Source organism: Grus americana, chromosome 7 (assembly GCF_028858705.1).
Source record: "Grus americana isolate bGruAme1 chromosome 7, bGruAme1.mat, whole genome shotgun sequence".
In the NCBI taxonomy this organism is placed as follows: domain Eukaryota; kingdom Metazoa; phylum Chordata; class Aves; order Gruiformes; family Gruidae; genus Grus; species Grus americana.
The window spans coordinates 41,071,017-41,089,904 of NC_072858.1; the positions used below are offsets into that span (position 1 = coordinate 41,071,017).

The window sequence follows — 18,888 nt, forward strand, 5'->3', positions numbered from 1 at the left end:
CCTGCAGAACAGCCCATTCCCGGCCAAGCAAGCTGCCAGCCCGGCCATCCACCACGTGCTCGTGTTTCTCTCTGCCTTCTTTTTTTTTACTTTTGGCATAGCTGGTGACAAGAATTTGAGTCGATGTGTAGCAGGCGGTTGCTCAGGGTTAGGAAGAGTTTGCCGGCAAGATTATTAACGTAGCAGAAAAATCAGAGGGGTTTGGTACCCTCCAGAGCTCCCGGCAGGTAGGAGAGGTCCGACAGTGTTGCTGAATTGCAAAAATGCCCTCAGTGATGCTTTCCCAAGCTTGAAAAGATGCCAGCACGCAAAACAAAAGCTCTGAGACGCACGCACAGTGCAGATTTATGGCACAGCAACATGTACTTTTAACATAACAATCTCATTACATCAGCCACGTAGGAATGTGTTAGTTCCTGTATCTTCCTGAGGCATGGATGTTATCGTAGTTCATCTCCTGCAGGACGGATCCAGCAGATCAACATTTCGCAAAAACAAGCGTGCGGCTGGAGTTCCTACTGATGCAGAGGGCATGAAAGAGATTGAAAGCGCGCAGGTTCATTTCTCTCCACGCAGAAATATCAGCCTTGTCTGTTGTGGTTTGCAAACAAATTGCAAAATACCCACTTTATGGGTTTTGGAGTGCTACGCTTGAGGAGCAGGTAATCACCGGGCAGGCATTACAGGGGAGGTTTTGCTGCAGGGCCGAGCGGTGGCAAGCTGTCAGGAAGGTGAGTTTGGGCACTCGTGCTTTGCTGGGGGTCCGTGGCCAGGCGATGCGTAATTGCAGAGCAGTGCCAGAGCTCAACCAGGAGTAAACACAGAAACACGCCCGTGCGTCTTGGGAGGAGGGATTATTTTTGGCTGCTGGATCTTCTGCGTGTGCTCGTTTAGTCTCGCTGCCGAAGCCTGAACCCCTGGGGACGGGTGAAAACGAAGCCATGGTGGTGCTGTCTCACCTTTGCAAGCTCAGAATGTTCAAACAGGCTTTTGACAACCCCCTGCAAAAAACAAAACAAAACACAAAACCCAAATCTTGAGCTACTTTTCTGAGTCACCAGGGTATGTTGGGCTCACTCACTTTTTCAGGGTCAGGTCTAGAGAGGTTTTGGTTTTTTGTTTTGCTGTGGTACCTGGGCCCTGCGTTTCAAACAGCATCTCGTCCATCCCCTATGCTCCAACCCCCAAATAATTGATTTTATCTCTTGAAGCAACTGTGGAAGGGGGGAAACAATGTCAGGGACCTGCTCTAGTGACTGCAGCGATGGAAATGGGAAGCGAGAGTCCTGGAGCGAGAAGATGGGTCGCTGGAGGTGGTTGAGACAACAGCCCTGAAAACCTTTTTAGCCCGGGACTTCCCGTCCAGTCGTACGGTGGTGGCACGGGGTGGGAATCGGTCACCTTGGGCCAGCTCTGGAGCAATTGCTTCTCCCTCCCAGTGCAATCCCACAACCCTGGTTCCGACGTTGAGGCTTGCTGAGAGTTAACCTTGGAGACCATTATTATGATTTTTTTGGATGCAGCTATTCTTCCCAGTACGTTAAAATGTTCTGGAGCGGGGTGGCATTTCATTGTACCCACAAGCAATTGCAGATGGCAAATTTGCAGGCGTAAAGAGGCTAATTTTGGAGCCTTTTGCGAAAATGGAATGGAAAATGGGCATGAAATTCTGAGTATAGTTGTAAATTGCTGTGATGGGAAATTGGTCTCTGCTGGGATGCCGGCCTCTCTGAAAAATAATAAGGCAGGTTAGGAGAGAAGGTGTTTTTTCCTCTTCTGTTACGGAGTAATTTTCACCCAAATTTCTGGGCAGGCAGACCTCTCTTGCATAAAAATACCAAGTCTCCAAAGAATGCTTATGCCTTTGCTGAATCATGTTAAAGTGTTACTGCCCCAGCAAGCAGAGGGGAAAAAAAATCAGGCTATTTTGCTAACACATTTAAAAACACATTTAAAAGTGACCTTTTACTTTATTGTCTCTCCCATTCCTTTTTCCTCGTCAAATTTTTTTTCTTGGACAAATGAAAGATAACTTCCCCGCTGTGACTTCAGACATGGAAATATTTATATAGCGAGATGTAAATCATGGGAGAGCCCAGACCCACTCTTGTACTGATAATATGAAATGGATAAACCTACAGTTGTGCAGAATCTGGCTGTGGAGAAAATATTTATATCCTCTCTCCCTCTTGAGAGTTTTCCTTTGGCTGCCTCAGTTGGAAACATAATCATCGCAATTAATAAGGTCTCGTAGATATTTTATCCACAAAAAGTCTTTGTTGAAGCTGCGTTGCCGGAGCTGCAGGGCACAGACAGGCTCTTTTAGTCTGCATCCCAGCAGAGAGGTTGGGGCTGCTCTGCCCGCAGCAGGTCGACATTAGGAAGCACCAAAATTCAGGCCTCTGGCTCAGCATCGTGCTGGTCCCTGGTTTGCGCCGGGAAGCGCAGGTGTACGCGTTAGGTCTTGTTTTCCCTGCCTCCCATCCCACCGTCTTCCCCGGCTGGGTCCCGGTCTCGCTCAGCTCAGCCCTGCCGTGTCGCTGTTTCTTGCCCCAGCTGCAATTATTAGCACAGCAAGTAAATTAGCACCTTAAGTCGCTTTTGTTTCTCAAGCGTAATTAAAATAATAGACGAGTCTGCCTGTATTCTAAAACGCCGAAGAGGCGGGGAGCGTGCTGCCTGTGTCTCTGTGTGGACTCCGTGTCCTCCCCTGCCTGCCTGCCTGCCTGCCTGCGGGTGTACCGCTCACCTGCCAGCACTCCAGCACCGCAGCGAGTCACCTTCTGCCGCTGCCAGCAGCCGCGGACGTGAAGGCATTGCCACCGGAAGCACCCTGAGCAGAGGCAAATACTGTCTTCAAAAAAAAAAAACAAACCTGCACTGTTCAGACAGAAATCCAACTTACAAAGTAGGAAATTGCCGAAGTTTGCTGCAACGGCTCATGCGTTTGCGTTTCTCTCCCTTATATTAGTCCCAGCTGAGATTTTCCTTTGTACGGAGAGCACCGAGGTAACAAAAGTGTTTTGTTTTTCTTTGTTTTCATCAGGGATCAACCAATGTGGTTTACCAAGCCCATCATGTCAGCAGGAGTAAGAGAGGACAAGTCGTCGGTACCAGGGGTGGATTTCGAGGCTGCACGGTTTGGCTAACAGGTATTTTCGTCTGGGCGTGAAAGCGCAGCTTCACGCGTGAAACCCACTTGTGTACATGAGTATGGCTCGGAGGTGAGGATTTGGGATCTGCAGGAAACGTCAGCGTTCCTTCTGAACTGGGAATTGCAAAACATTTACACGTGAGAAACACCAACATGCGGTGCTGGCGCAGCAAGATACTCTCCCTGGCACCTGCTGCCCATAACTAATGTTTTTATGAATTCCTCAGTCGTTATCGCGCTCCTTTGAACACGTCAGAAGCCCTAAGGGTCGCACTTGTTGTTCCCAAGCGTGTGACTGAGGAAGCCTCGGCTCGAATCCAGCTGGTCCTTGGCAGTGAAACGTGCCCAGGGTTGTCCCAAACAGCACGCGGATGTTTTGATTCTGGGTCGGTGGGAAGTTTATGGGGACACTTAGGTTTACTGCGTTAAAAGTGACCTCACGAGCGGCACAACAAGGCAGTCGTCTGAAGAATAAATACTGCGAGACAGTGAGTCGCACTGGAAGTGATTCCTTGCACAGCCATAGCGGGTTTCTTACGTTATTTCTCATTTCGTACACCTTCTGACGTGTTGCCCTTCTCTTCTGCTTTGAAAGATAAACTCATTGTTTGGGGATTAAGGGCTGCTAGAAATGACAATTGCATTTCTTTTGCTCCACTAATGTTTACACAACTCTATCTTTTGCTGCTTGTCCAGTTGTTTCTTTGCTTGTTAAATATTTGGATTTTCTTTGGCTGCCGGAAGATGTTGAAAGACGTACTTGGAAGGGTTTGTAAAGCCATTCTGATTTGCCTTCATATCAGCTTATGTGCTAGACGTTGGATTAAAACACATTTCTGTTTTGTTCTCCTCTTTAATTTTGAAAAGAGGGCCAACGCCTAATCTGCTTTAATATCATTTCTGAAGCCAAAAATCCCATCCAAGGCAATTTCAATTTCCTTCTTTTTCGAATATCACTCAAAAATCTTGCGTCTGAAAGATTTGAGCTTCTCTGGCTGATGATTATTCTTTGAGATAGACGGTGGGCTCCTAACTTTCCATCAATTTAATTTTAAGAGACTGTATGGAAGGGCATTTCATTGCATGGACTGTATGGATTAAATGGAAGGGCATTTGAATGCCCTGCGTTGCCAGCTCAGGAGAGCTATCAGTTAGTCTGTTGTACTACAAAATCCGAAGGCACAGCCAGCAGGATTCACCTCTGCCCAGCCAGGTTTCCTCTCCAGCACAAACACGGCTGTTCTGCATCAGACCAAAAGTCCACTTTGCCCAGGGTCTTGTCTCCACGAGTGGTCAGTAGTAGGTGTCACGCAAAGGGTATCAGAACAGGTGAGCAGATGATGCTATCTCCCTAGGAGATTCTCCAAGGCTAAGTGTTTCCTGAGACAGGTGTGGTGTTCGGAGGTGTTATCTCCCCTAAGTCAAGGTCCTCTTCCATCTCAAGGAGTTTTCAACACATAGATCCCTACCCAAGGGAAGGGAGGAGTTTGGTGCTCCCGGTGCACTTGCCGCTTTCTGACTCAGCCAGCAGCAGGTGCTTTTTGTGCAAGTGGATGGAGCTGGGATGGGAAGCAGCCACCCCGTTTTGGATTGTTGTCTTTCTGGCTGGTGCCTCCAGGAGACATGGGCAGCTGAAGATGTGCTTCTTGTCTATGCGACCATCCCGCTCCTGCTCGCACAGATCTGTGGGTGCTGCTCCTGCAGAAGGAGATGTCTGTGGATGCAGAGGGGCAGTTGCTGCTGCTGGAGCCTGTCCCACCCCGCACAGCTGCAGCGAGGTTCAGTCCTGGGGTTCAGTCTGGGAGAGCAGTTGGCTGTTCATAGGGGAAACAGGAGGAGGAGGAAGATGCTGAGAGACTTGCAGGCAACGGCATCCTTTCAAGCTTCCCCTAGTTAGTGGTACCTATTTGTCTCACCATGGCTCAGCAAGAGGTACTTCTGCGACACTGCTGGGTTGAACCCCGCCAGATGTTGGGATATAGTAGCTTTTCTCATGGCATTAATGCCGCCCTTTCAATAAGAAGGGTTGGCCAGGGCTCTGTGGTGGTAACTGTGTGCTAAAGAGATGAATCCAACTTCCCTGCCTCGTTCCTTCCTTAAAGCAACTTCAGGCAGAAGGAGTTTCGTTGCCAGTGTCCCAGGAGGTATTGCGTTACACTCTCATTTTCACTCTTTTGACCCCAAACCTGAACCTCGCTTTTCTGTCTCCACCAGGCCTTTCTGGAGCTGGCAAGACAACCATCGGCTTTGCTCTGGAAGAGTACTTGGTCTCTCATGGCATCCCCTGCTATTCCCTGGATGGTGATAATGTTCGGCATGGCTTGAATAAAAACCTGGGTTTCTCGGCTGGGGACCGCGAGGAAAACATCCGCCGCATCGCAGAGGTGGCCAGGCTGTTTGCTGACGCTGGGCTTGTCTGCATAACTAGTTTCATTTCTCCTTTCGCAAAGGTAAACTCGCCACGTATTCTGCTCTTTTCTGGGCAGCCTTGACCTCATGATTGTTCTTAGGGAAGAGAGATTTACATAGAGGACTTCCTATATATGCCATCAGACGCTCCTTTTAACTTCTTCTCTGTTCTTTTGTAAAGCACCACCGATCCACAGAACTGCGTGCAATCAGTACAGATTTCTAAAGGGCAGTTTGACGTGACCTCTTTGAATACGTTCAGTGTTACAAATTGATTAAAAGCTGAGAGAAGTTTAAAATCTTCCTACAGAGGCTCCTAATATTAAAGAAAAGAGACATAGAAACAATAGCCTGTCATAGTGCTATCACTGCTCTGTTTGAAGAAGTATTGATTGTGGTTTTATGCTTCCTGAGAATACCAAGTAGCTGCTGTTATCAAGCTGATGCAAGCAGTTCCTTTTTTTGACACAGGGCAGATAATTATTCACACTCTGAAGTTCTGCTGTCCTGCTTAACGAAGAGATCTTCTTGATGTTTCAGATGGAAAAAGCTGAAACCAGATCAAAGTTGTAGATTTTTTTTTTTTTAAAGTATCTTTAAAGAAGAGAGGGGGAAGGAAGATGAAAAACCCTTATTAGAATTAGTGTAAATTTAACAAATCTATACCAGAGACAGATGTGTCAAATTCCAGGACATGTCATGCAGGCATGTCCCAGGTGCTTGCTGCAATTCAGACACACATGATTTTCCTGTCGTTCTTCTAACAGGATCGTCAAAATGCACGGAAAATTCATGAGGCAGCTGGACTTCCTTTCTTTGAGATCTTTGTAGATGCTCCTCTAAATATTTGTGAAAGCAGAGATGTGAAGGGCCTGTACAAAAAGGCAAGAGCTGGAGAGATCAAAGGTATGGAAGAGCGAGCTCTTATTTTGCCTTTTGCTTTCTGAAGCATTGGATAGCGTGTCGTTGTGGCTCTGCACGTAGAGGTAGGTTACTAAAGGCTCCTCATAGTGCACAAGAGTATCCTGTTTCCCTAATTTTTCTGTCACAAGTGTCATTTGTAGTACCCGGAATGGTTGAAGGCTTGCTTGTTGTTTGTACAGCGTTGTTGGCTCTAGGGTACCGAGTATTTTAAATTTAGTTTGGGTTTAATTGTCTGTAGGATTCACGGGGATTGACTCAGAGTATGAGAAGCCCGAATCTCCTGAACTAGTGTTGAAAACGAATGTTGCGTCGGTGTCTGAATGTATTCAGCAGGTTGTGGAGCTCCTCCAAACACAAGTAGGTCATTTTTATGCCACCGCTGCCGGCAGCTTGTAAACCTGCTTTCGGATACGGACTTTTTGGCGTGCCGATGAAAACCAGCATGTTACTTACAATTGCTGTCTTGTCTCTCTCTTTCAGAACATCGTGCCCCACTGCTCGATTAAGGATGTTCTTGAGCTGTTTGTACCTGAAAATAAACTCGATAGCGTCCGAGCTGAAGCAGAGATGCTGCCATCCGTAGAGATCACCAAGGTATCGTCACGCACGGCTGCTGTGCTGTGATTCAGTCACTGTTCAGCTGTTGGAAGGGTAGACGCTTCGACGGGGATGTTGGTAGAGGGGGCTCTGTTCCTCTGATGGCCGTGTCCTTTTGTGGCTGTGGTTTATGGCGAGCTGAAGCGTGGTCCTGATCCTCAGCCGTTTTCTGCCATGTCTCCACCCTGTGCTGTAGCGAGCCAGGACCGGCACTCTCCTTTGTTGTGTTAGTACAGCCCCGCAAGCAGTTATGCTATGAAAGTACGAGTCTGGCTTAAAAAAACCCAAAAAACCCAAAGCAATCCCCCCCACGGCTTTCTCCCCCTTTATGAATGCTCTGCGTTCGAAGCAAAGCGAATGAGCGCGCTGTTGCAGTGGAAGGGAAGGAAAAGCAACCTCTGAGCGTGACCTGGTGACAGGAGTGCCGTTTGGGTTTGTTTTGCAGCTGGATCTGCAGTGGGTGCAGGTGCTGAGCGAAGGCTGGGCCACTCCGCTGACCGGCTTCATGCGCGAGGCGGAGTACTTGCAAGTGATCCATTTTGGCACCCTGCTGAATGGTACGAATCCCCACGCTTTGCGTTAACGCTGGCCGGCAAGCCGCTGCAGGATGTGACGCTTACCCCGCGGTGTCTCGGCAGGCAGCCGTACGGAAAAGCTTAACGCTCGGCCGCGTTGCCCTCCTTTCCTCTCGCGTGTTAAATGCGAGGGCCCGTAAAGGACCGCGGGGGCCAGGAGGCCGTGCTCCAAAACGCACCAAAGGGTACGGAAGGTGACAGAGTTCGCCGTGCTGTGGCCAGGGCCCTGGCTCACGGCTTCGACATCTCGCATGGTGCCGATCAAACATTTCGGCAGCCATTGCGTAGCTCTTGCCGTGCTCGGTTATACCAGGGTAAATGAAGATGCAGACCCAAAGCCAAGTAAGCAGGGAGGCTGCCAGGCTGAATTTGAGGTGGGGCGAGAAGGCAGCTGTTCCTTAGAACCAGGAGCAGAGCCTGATTTCACTTTTTTCTTCCCGTTTTCTGTCTTATCCATTACAGTAAATTGAAATAAATCGGATTTACCTATTCATTAGCAACATATAAGAGGTGCTTCATCCCTGGGAGAGGCAGAGTATTCGGGCAGTGATCATCTACAGCTGAGACCGGGGTGGTGGATACTTCTTGTCCTGCTTCTCAACTCAAGAAGCCATCGCTGTGACTTCACACGCACGCAGGGCGCTCACTTTGGGTTTTGTGATCTCTGGCCTCGGGGATTTGGGATCTTGGCGAGCGAGTCCCTTTGAGCCTTGCCCTCCTTCTAGAGGGTCCCTTGGTCACGCGGGGCAGTGCCTCGCTGCTGTTACTGGGATTTGGGCACCGTGCAGCAGATGCAAAGCTCAGGGCTGCTCGCTTTGGCCTGGAGGAGTGTCTGGGGGGGTCCTTCTGCTTTCGGACACGTCGTAGCCTTTTACCTCCCGCCTAGTGTGCAAACAGCGTTCAAAAGCACATGTCCTTGTTATCAGACCCCGATCCGTGGTCTTTGAGCTGCCTGTTGTGCCTGACGAGGTCGCAGAGGTGCCCTGTAATGACCACGTTGCTCTGGAGCTCCGCACTTTGCGCTGGAGGCTCGTCTCAGCAGGCATCTGTTTTTGGGGCGCTCTCCCAAACCTGTCGGCATCACTGAGCACAGCTCCTCCGGGCTCCGCAGGTCAGGAGTTGTAGAGCTCTACGGGGTAGGGACAAAGCCCAGGACACCCGCTTTTAGCGGGGAATGAACTCTCCAGAGCAAGGTCTTTGCAGTAGAGGGCATCAACATCAGTCCCCAGTCCACCTTGCCTCCACAGAGGTCTCCAAACTCAACATCAGCGTGGTCAGGCCTGGAGGGTAGCATCTGGACAGGAAGGAGAACGTTCCTGGTTGGCTTGGATGAGCTTTAGGACACGGTGGAGGGTTTCCATCTCATGGTGCCGAGGCTGGAGCGCGTGTTGCCAAAGAGAGGTTTGAGGCTGGTCTTCCTGGAGTCATTGGCCCGGCCCTTTAGCACTGGGGTGCGGGTGATGTTTTTGGCAGCTCCAGCTGTGCCTGGAAGGGCTGCGATCGTTTTGGTGGACTTGTGCGAGTTAGCGCTCCTCTCGCTCGGACTTTGAGCAGTAAATCCCACCTCGAAATACTGACAGTTGGGTGGATGAGGTGCTTCGTGTAGGGCCATGATGGCCACCAGGAAAAAAGGCAGACCGGGTGACAGCGAAAGCGTGGGTGTTGCACGTCACTCTCGGGCTGTGCCACCCGTGTTGGATGGGTGAGCGCCGGGGAGGCTGGAGCAGCGCCGGGGAGGACCGCAGCCGCACGGGCAGACACCCTGCCGGCGGTTAGGCGGTGCTTGCCGGAGGTTTTAACTGAGCGGCTTTGGTTCTTGAAACGGCTGCTGTAACTGGTGCCCGTGAGTGTTAATTATCTTAATTGTGTTTGTGTTCTCTCAGGAAGGAATCGCTCTGTAGCTGGTATGTATATAACTGTTCTTAGGTTGTACAGAAATTACTTCAATTTAGATTTTTTTTGCTATAAACTAATGTTTTGAGATTTGCCAAAAAAAAGGGAAAATTATTAAAACTAAACACAACTACAGCCTGTTTATGATTCAGCTGGTTATGAGGTGGCATGACACACCCCGTGTCCTGCCCACCGGTCTTCACGAAAATCCCAGTCGTGTAATTTTGTGATTACCTTTGCTGGAGTGATGATTTTTTTTTTTAACTCTGCATCTTGCATTTGGAAATGGAGCATGGAGATCCTCAGCTTCAGCATCATTTGTTGGTTTTGTAATCCAGCTTTTTCCGTGCTGACTTTATCGACTGATCGCTGGTTAATGTCATTTAAATGTATGAAGTTGATATTGATTGGATCCCATGTGACTAGTTATGATTATTCATGAAGGTGCTTGTAAAATTGCTGTCTGGCAGACGAATGATACCTAGTCGTGAATTAAAAGTGAATGCAAACATTTTAATAGAGATCTTAAAAAAGAATCTACATCATAGTCAAAATCCTCAAATTAAGACTCTCAAGGGTCCAAAATGATTTCAGTCAGATCAGAACAAATTGAATCAGTGATTTGTTTGCTCTTGTTTGTGAATGGAAACCCATGGGAGAGACTGATTCTTTTCTATTAATACTGGGGTATATAACTTCTGTATTAATACCGGGATATCCAAGGAGAAATGGTGGAGTGAGGATAAATCCTTAGTGGAGTGAGGATAAAACCAACATGACTTCAAGGTATTTAGAGACAACACTGCAATTAGAAACTGCACATGCAAATGTCGACTCGCTGTATGCACACAGAAAATAGATTAAAAATGGACTCTGCAGAGATATGAAGGAAGAGGAGTAACAGTATAGAGATATCCAGAAAAAACCCGAAGAATCAAAGCAAAGCGTGATGGTGTTTTCCCTGTGGAAGAGGCAGTTCAGGAGGTGTGCAGGGAGTGAGATGCCCCAGGGAACACCAACCCGGAGCCGGGGTTGCATTTTCCAAGTACGTTTAAATTTTTCAAAGAGGCTTTACAACAAGCTGGCTGGAGAAGAACCAATCTTTCCAGGGAGATAGAGAGTCCAGAAAGTAATGAAGTGCTCCAGGTGTCTTTGAAACATCTCTGGCCCAAAGATAAGGAGCTTTGGTATTCCGGTAACATCACTATTTAATAGCAGTGCAGAAAAAACCGGGGCAGTGAATAAATTTACATGACTGATGGTGAGTCCCTGAGCTAGTCCTGGAAAAATTTGGCTCTCCAAAGGGAGAACATGTGCCTCTGAAAATCTCCGTTTACTCAATGCCCGAGACTGGAGGACATCAAGATCTTCCCCCTCTCTTGCCAGACGGTGTTGTCAACCTGAGCATCCCCATCGTGCTGCCGATCTCCACGGAGGACAAGGAGCGGCTGGAGGGCTGCGAGGCGCTGGCGCTCAGCTACGCGGGGCGCAGGGTGGCGGTCCTGAGGAGCCCTGAGTACTTCGAGCACAGGAAGGAGGAGCGCTGCGCCCGCGTCTGGGGCACCACCTGCGCCAAGCACCCGCATGTCAAAGTAAGTTTGTCCCCTTGCTGCTCCGGGGAACCTGGCCAGGATGGGAAATGTGGGCAGGGGCTGGAGAACTGAACCTTTCCAAGGTTTCGAGGGCTGTGGGTGTCCTGTCTGGTCTCCAAGCCCAACTCCTCGCTGGGAACCATCACGTCCCAAGCAGGCAGGACTGAATTTTTAGGCTCGCGAGTTAATGCTTTTGCTAAGCAGCAAGTGTAGCATCAGGTAACAAGCGCAAGGTGAAAGGGAAAATGAACGTGCTGCTGAGGAGCTGCTCCTTTCATTCACTCGTCTTCACCGGTGTGCCCACGTCCTAACAGTTTTTGGCATGACCACCAACTTAGCCCCCAAAATTTTCCTGCACTTGGAGTGTGATGATCTCGGTGATGCTACCAAACACTAATGCTGCAGACTCGTCGTCCTCTTAGCTACGTTTTACTTCTCAATTTGGCTGTGTCATACAGGCAGCCAACATGAGCGTTTCATTTTTACAGCTTATCTCTTCCCACTTACTCTCTGGCAGTACAGAGAACATCATCCCTTAGAAAGGGAGAGCTCCAGGTTACACCGAGTGACTTGAGCTGCCTGCTTAAAAAGGCTAAAGCCGTGTTAATTCTTTTCCCCTGTCTTAAAATAACCCGTTTAATTATTCAGCAGCAGTTGCTCACCTTGCAACAAGCTTATTCCTGTTACATTCCCAGGAGGAAAGAGCAAAGAATGAGGTGGAGGAAGGTCTCGTGCCGTAACTTGTAGACCCCCAGCAGGCAGAGAGGAGCCCAGCACCCAGCTGGGTGCAGTGGTAGGGTCTCCACGGCTGGTGCCTCGCTTTACGGGCTTGCGCCGCTCATGGCGGTCAGTTCACGTGGTCACCGTGAGAACGTTTTCCACTGAACAAGAAGGGAAGATCACCCGACAAACGGCGTCAAGCCTAACACTTGTCAAAGGAGGTTGTGAAAGGGGAAAGGAGGTATTTTGCTGTCCCCTCCATAATGCACGTGTGCGTAATTCACAGATGGTGATGGAGAGCGGAGACTGGCTGGTTGGTGGAGACCTCCTCGTGCTGGAGAAGATCAAATGGAACGACGGGCTGGACCAGTACCGCTTGACACCGCTCACTCTCAAGCAGAAGTTCCGAGAAATGAATGCTGGTGAGTGCCCTGGGTTAGCACCGGTGGCACCAGGAGATTTCTGTGATCTGTGATCACAGCACTTGCCAAATTGCTTCTGTACGCTCCCAGAATGGGACTGTTGGGCGAGCAGAATGGGCGAGCAGTAAGAGCAACGCAGGGCACGGCACGAAAAGTGGCGCGGGGTCTCCTTGGTTAGGAACGGTGCTCGTGATGGGCCGCGTCCTCAGTGGGCGCAGCACTGGGCTGGAAAGCCTCGAGCGTCCTGCTCGTGTCCTCCCTGGCAGGTCAGAGCCTCTCTTTCCGCACCCCGGGCATTTAAAGCCCTGTGCCGACGTGCTCGGCCCTCACGCCTGGGGGACGGGCCGGGTGTCTGTCCCAGCAGGTGTCGGACACCTACCCTCGCTCTGGGGAGAGAGCGTTGGCCTTCCTGAAGGAGCCATTGGGCTTGGAGAGGTGGCAGGTCGCTCCTAAAGTCAGGGAACTCACTGGAGGTGTCCAGTGGCATCTAAAGACGTTGTAGGAGAGCTGATAGGACTGCAGTCAGCCCCAAAGGAAGGATGTGCAATGAAAATAGACTTGGCAGAGCGATGAAGAGGCGCTTGTACGTGTGTGAAACACTCATCTAAGGTATCTAAGGTCTCGCTCATGTGAAGACAGGACATGCGTCTTACAACGTACATATCTTACGTCTGTGTTGAAATGTCATGTTGATGAAGTCCGATGGTCAGCACAGGCCTGTGACCCTCTGAATCTTTCTCTTTTAGATGCTGTCTTTGCATTTCAGCTGCGCAACCCCGTCCACAACGGGCACGCCCTGCTCATGCAGGACACACGGCGGCAGCTTTTGGAGAGGGGTTACAAAAACCCTGTGCTCCTTCTGCACCCCCTGGGAGGATGGACCAAAGATGACGATGTCCCACTGGAGTGGCGGATGAAGCAGCACGCAGCAGTGCTGGAGGAGCAAGTCCTGGACCCCAAGTCGACCATCGTTGCCATCTTCCCCTCTCCCATGCTCTACGCCGGCCCCACGGAGGTAACGTAGCCATCGGCCGCTCGCTGCGATAGGGCGTGAAGCCTGTCCGTGGGGACGCCGGCTGCCAGGCTGCCTGCGCAGCTCCGGAAAGTTGCAGGGCAGCGGGTCGGTAGCCATTGCCCGTGAGCTCCCTCGATGGTTTGCCCGCAGCTTGCTGCGGCAGCCGTCTCCCAGCAGAGCTCAGCTCCGTGGGCTCCCACGCTTTCACAGTCTGTGTGGAGAGCTGGGGAGAAGGGGGCTAGAAAGAGGCTTCTCACTGCGACCTTTTTCTCTGTCGGGCAGGGATGCTCATTTGTTTTCTCCCAGTGGTTCCCCTTCTTTCCCTAAATTGGTGGAATGAAAGCGGTAGATGCTGAACCTCCCCTGAAGGAGGAAGGAGGGGGTTGTGCTGGGCTCAAGGGCTGGTGGGCCCTGTCTCTGCATGTTCAAAAAGCAAACCGCTACCTCCATTTGCTGCCAAATTGGAACAAGAGCAGTTCCCATCCCCAGCGTTTCCCTTGAAATACGCGTCCTTAAGAGAACTGTGACGTTGCATCAGGTCCAGGCAGCGGGAGATGAGTCTGGGTGGCCTGATTGCCATGAGAAACTGCAGCAAGGCTGCTGACGCCTCTCCATCCTTCCTTCCTTCCTTCCTTCCTGCACGCGGATCGCCAGGATCTCTTTTGCCGCCCAGGGCAGGCGGCTCAGTTGCTGCTCAGCCCTCAGCCAACGTCCTTGTGCCTCTCCTTTGCAGGTGCAGTGGCACTGCCGAGCTCGCATGATTGCCGGGTCCAATTTCTACATTGTGGGGCGCGACCCTGCAGGCATGCCTCACCCTGAGACCAAGAGGGACCTCTACGAGCCCACGCAGGGAGGGAAGGTCCTCAGCATGGCACCGGGCCTGACCTCGGTGGAAATCATCCCCTTCCGGGTGGCTGCTTACAATAAACTGAAAAGGGCCATGGATTTTTATGACCCAAAAAGGTAACGCAGGCAGCAGCGTCGCCGTTTCCTCAGCCTACACAAGCGCATGCGGTTTGTGATCCTGTCTGGCTTGCAGCTTGCCAGGGGAGAAGGAATAGCAGTCGTTGTTCCTCTTAAGGAGAGGAATGGGGGAAGAACCCACGAAAGCCACCCGCTTTCCCCTCCAAGAGCTGACACCAGGTCAAGGACGGGGCGTATGAAACTAAAGATGCACCACAGTAGCCTCCAGGGAGGATAAGAAACACAGTTTGGGGGCTGAGTGGCAGGAGAAATACAGCCTCTTGCAACTGGAGAAGTGTCTTACGTACCGCTCCAGCTCCTCTCGAAAGAGGAACCCTGTTGCTGCTGATCATAAACCTGGGTGTGAAGCTGCAGACAGGTGCCACCAGTGCCGGGAGGTTTCCGACCCGGTGCTCGGCACGGCAGAGGAGCTGCCCTGGGGACGACTCGGGCCGGTTCTGCTGATTTCACCCCTGTCTCTGTTTTGCTCAGGCACGACGATTTTGACTTCATCTCGGGAACACGCATGAGGAAGCTTGCTCGTGAAGGTGAAAACCCACCAGACGGCTTCATGGCCCCCAGAGCTTGGAAAGTCCTTACCGAGTACTACCAGTCGCTGGAAAAAAAGAATTAACACTACTCCTCCTCCCTAGAAATGCTTGTATTAAGAGTGAGCAATGAGTGATTGATTCCCTATGACACAGATCAGTTACTTGGCATTTCCAGTGCTCTGACTGTAGAATTTTCCTACCTGGGTCAGAGCGTTTTTTACTAATCAGAAATACTTTGAGCCTGGTCCTTCTCCCCTTGAAGCTGCCGGGAGCATCCCTGTGGAGCTGGAAGGGGAGGGCAGCGGTCCCTTTGTTCCCAGCTGAGCACGGCTGCAGGCAGCCCAGCACGGCCTCCGAACGGGCCAGCTGGAGCGTTTTGGTGCTGCCAGGGCTGCGCACCGGCCCCTGGGGCGGAGCTGGTACCTCGGCACCAGGATAAAAACGTGTCTGTCCCCTGTCTGGAGCAGAACAGAAGTGCCTTTCTGCTACCCCTCGCCCAGCGCTGCCCGAAGAGGCAGGAGCAGCCGCTGAAGCGAGGAGCGGTTGCTGCTGCTGGGGTGGGAAACGGGCACTCGATGCTCAGATCCAGTCGCTGCTCTCCAGGTTGTGCCTTAGATGATTTTTTGCTATGAAACAGCAGGATTTTTTTAACGCCCTTTTAAAAAAAAAAAGATTTTTTTTTTTTAATTAACCTTGACCATCGCTGGTTCCTTGTGGCTGAGTCGATTGCTGACTGTTCTTCCTTGCTTCCTTCTGCTTGATCCCTCTGCTCAAAACAAAACCTGGGCTGAGTGATACCAGTGCTCTGACTTCAGCCATCCATGGGGACTCTGCCACAGCTCCCCCTTTCCTCTGCCCCCGCTCCTCCCATCCAAAAGGCAAATTAAAGACAAAACAGCAAAATCAGAGTGTGGGGTGGGTCCGAATGGCTGTACCCAGTAAACCAGGTGAGATGGCTCAAGCGCTTGCCCTCGTCGGTGCCGGTAGCCCTGCGTGGGTGCAGGTGACCTGCTTGTATCTGCGGGCTGGTGCCGCTGGCTCTGGCCGGGGGATGGCCGGAGGGTGGCAGAAACCTCCTTGGGTCCCCGCAGCCGCGCGGGGTGCTGCTGGGCGAGGGGCGATGGGGCTGAGCCGAGAGCCGGTGGCTGGTGCCTGCTCCCAGCTCTGGCTGGTGGAAAGTTACCACAGCCCTTATCTTTTTATTCCCCCCCACCCCATCGACATGGACTTTGCCGCTGTGCGTGAGGCTTTTCCGCTGACTCTTGCGGTAGCCTCGGCCGGGGCTGAGCAGCGTGACTCAACACCAGAGCTTCACCTGGTGCCGTATGTGTCTCGCCCCGAGCACGTCCCACTGGGACCGGTGCCTGCCTGGGCGCTGCCCGAGGTTCAAGCGTGATGCCCTGCATGGCCGGGAGCCCCTCGGCCGCTGCCTGCCCCTACCTGTGCCTCAACGTCCTGCCTGCTGTCAGCGGAGCCTTTCCCGGGGAAAGGGCTGATCCTGCAGCCCCATTGTGCCGGCGGCGAGGAGCACGCTGCCTCCCCGGCCCCCGCGCTCAAGTGTGAGGATTTTAGGGGGGGAGACAGCTGTGCACTTGGTAGTTATTGCAACAACCCAGATGATTGATGATTTTTGTACTTGTCCTTTTTAGCAGACACCCTAAGACTGGTTAGAATGTGTTTAAATGAAATGGAAATAGCATTCTCCTCTTCTTCAGTTTTAATTACAAATGGATCTGCGCTTGGTAAAAATAATCACGCTTCTGCTTGTAACTAGGGATAGTGCGCTGCCTCGCAAGCTGAAACCTGTTTTGCTGTGGCCATGGTGCAGGGTCCAAGACTACGGATGCGATTGGGAATACTTTTGCAGAAAGCTGGGGGTTTCTTTTCTTTTTTTTTTTTCCCCTCCCCATTTGTCAACTGATTTGGGGTTGGTTTTTTTGTAAAAAATTTTTTTTTTTAAGTATTCTGAGCAAAGAGCCCAAAGCTGTGTTATACCTCAAGAAAAATGCTGCAAGGCCCCATGTCAGGAGCTGACTCGTACCTGTGCCTCTTACACGCGGGCCCTCTGGCAGGGACCCGGATGACAAAAGCAATACTCCCATTTGTGATTGCAATATTTGTCATTTCTGTTAAGTAGTGAAATAGTGCTGTTGCCGCTAATCTTAAAATAATCAAATGGTTTAAAAAAAAAAAACCCCACAAACCTGCAGTAAATTCAGATGGTTACAGCAAAACACAAATGTTGTATTATCCTTTTAAAATAGCGTAGTGTACTGATTACCTCTGATTAAAATAGAGTACGTGGACTAGTTTTTTTTTTTTTATTTTATAATGTATTTATTAAAAGACATGAGACTGGAATTTGTACCTCAACTGATGCATCTCATGATTTAATATATTCTGAACTTGATACTCCGCTACAAAACACTCACTTTTAGTACAAATAAATATTTATACGTGTAACTAACTCTCACTTTGCAAGTTTTTTGGTTTTTTTTTTTTTTTTTTTTTTGGAGGGGGCGGTGGGAATTACAGTGATGTGGTCGCTCTGGGGCGGTGACAGGTCTGTCGCGGTGGGAGCCACCCCCGTTCCAGCCTCGCGCACTCAGGGCGACGGCTGGACCAGCCAGCAGCGAGGCCATTTGCTTTTGGGAGCCTCAGCTGATTTACCTTTTGGCCGTCTGGGCTGTGCAGTGTTGAACAAGCCACGGTTAACCAGCACGGTCACTGCACGGGTTCTGCTGCCCGGCGTTTCTGTGCTGTTTCGCCAGCACTTCAGCATCTTCTAGCTGCTGAACCCCTGCAGAAAGCGGGGATGCTGCTGCAGCCGAGTGATGCTCAGTCTCATCCCAACGGACCTGCCATCAACGCGCTGTGGGGCTGTGGGAGTGCTGCAGCCCGCGCTCCCCGGCTTGGGGAAGAGACGAAGGGAGAGCTGCGCGCCCTGCCAGCTTCGCTTCCACCAGGCCGGGGGCACCTCGCTGCTGGTCTGTGTCTGCCCCAGCGCGGGGCCGGACGCCGGCTGCGGGAGCGCAGGCTGTGCCCTGGGCTGTGCCCTGACCGGGGCTCCCAGCCACCTGCTCAGTGGAGCCGTTCCCCCGCCACATCCCGCAGTTCCCAAGCACCAGTGAGGGAAAAGATGCCCTTGCCCAAGCCGGTCTGAAAAAAAAACCCCAAAAGCTGTATTCACGGAACTCAAACGTGGACACGCTGGTGAAGGTTACAGAAACCAGATCAACAAAAACACAGAGCAACCACCACACGTATTGACTTCTTACTTAAGACTACTCCAAAGGTTTCTGTTTGCGCTGCAGTGTCAGACTGGCAAGATCAGCTGCTTTACAGCCCAGGAACAATTGAGGTACGGTCTGTACGGCGCACACCGTCTACTGGTGACGCTCGGGCTGAACAGGTCCTCAGCAACTGTTACTTGCCTGCTAGAAATGCCTGTGCCTCTTCCTGCCAGAGCAGTCAACCTTTAAAGCCCAAGAAACACCTGTTTCTCACCCAAAACCTTGCATTACAACTCAAAGCTCAGTATCGGAGACTGGCTGGGCCTCAGCCCACGCCTGCGGCCCTACCCTGGGTTTGGGCAACTGGCCCTAAGCCGCAGGAGAGGGCTTGGCCTTGCTCTGAGGAGAGGCAGGATCAAAAGGTGAGGAGCACGGACCAAGCCGCTGAATTAGATCAGCCATGTTCCTGCAAGATAAACCGTGCCCTCTGCTACCGAGCTGCTGCGGGGGTGGGTGGGGGGGTGGGTCTGTGCCCTGGTCAGGCCTTCCAACAGGGCAGCAGGAGCAGGCGAATATGGAAAAGTCCTCGGAAAAGTGGAAATGACACTCCAGCTGTGGGAACCGTCCTCAGGGGCAGTTACACCTCTTCAGATCAGTCCCTTAAGCCTGCAGCCACGCGTTGCCGGCGCAGGGCAAAGGCGAGGTGCAGCCAGCACGCCAACAGCCGGGTTTGGGGAGGAACACGCACAGAGGGGATCATGGCTCAGTGGGGGACTAGATGTCGTGCCCGGCCTCTGCCAACAGTGGAGGGCTCGTTCTATTCCCGCACGCTCAGCTTGG

At 51.4% G+C, this 18,888-nt stretch overlaps 1 protein-coding gene across 1 annotated transcript in view; it reads left to right on the top strand.

Annotated features, from left to right (window-relative positions):
• The window catches only part of PAPSS2 (3'-phosphoadenosine 5'-phosphosulfate synthase 2), a 30,743-nt gene extending 13,461 nt beyond the window's left edge, over positions 1 to 17,282 (top strand). Inside the window, exons 2-12 of the mRNA XM_054831150.1 lie at positions 3,047 to 3,152; positions 5,369 to 5,604; positions 6,331 to 6,469; positions 6,726 to 6,844; positions 6,968 to 7,081; positions 7,530 to 7,641; positions 10,939 to 11,144; positions 12,151 to 12,286; positions 13,033 to 13,301; positions 14,035 to 14,264; positions 14,757 to 17,282. Coding sequence (XP_054687125.1) covers positions 3,047 to 3,152; positions 5,369 to 5,604; positions 6,331 to 6,469; positions 6,726 to 6,844; positions 6,968 to 7,081; positions 7,530 to 7,641; positions 10,939 to 11,144; positions 12,151 to 12,286; positions 13,033 to 13,301; positions 14,035 to 14,264; positions 14,757 to 14,898 — 1,809 coding nt within the window. The 3' untranslated portion in view covers positions 14,899 to 17,282. The remainder of the gene's footprint in view (positions 1 to 3,046; positions 3,153 to 5,368; positions 5,605 to 6,330; positions 6,470 to 6,725; positions 6,845 to 6,967; positions 7,082 to 7,529; positions 7,642 to 10,938; positions 11,145 to 12,150; positions 12,287 to 13,032; positions 13,302 to 14,034; positions 14,265 to 14,756) is intronic.
• The last annotated feature ends 1,606 nt before the right edge of the window (positions 17,283 to 18,888 follow it).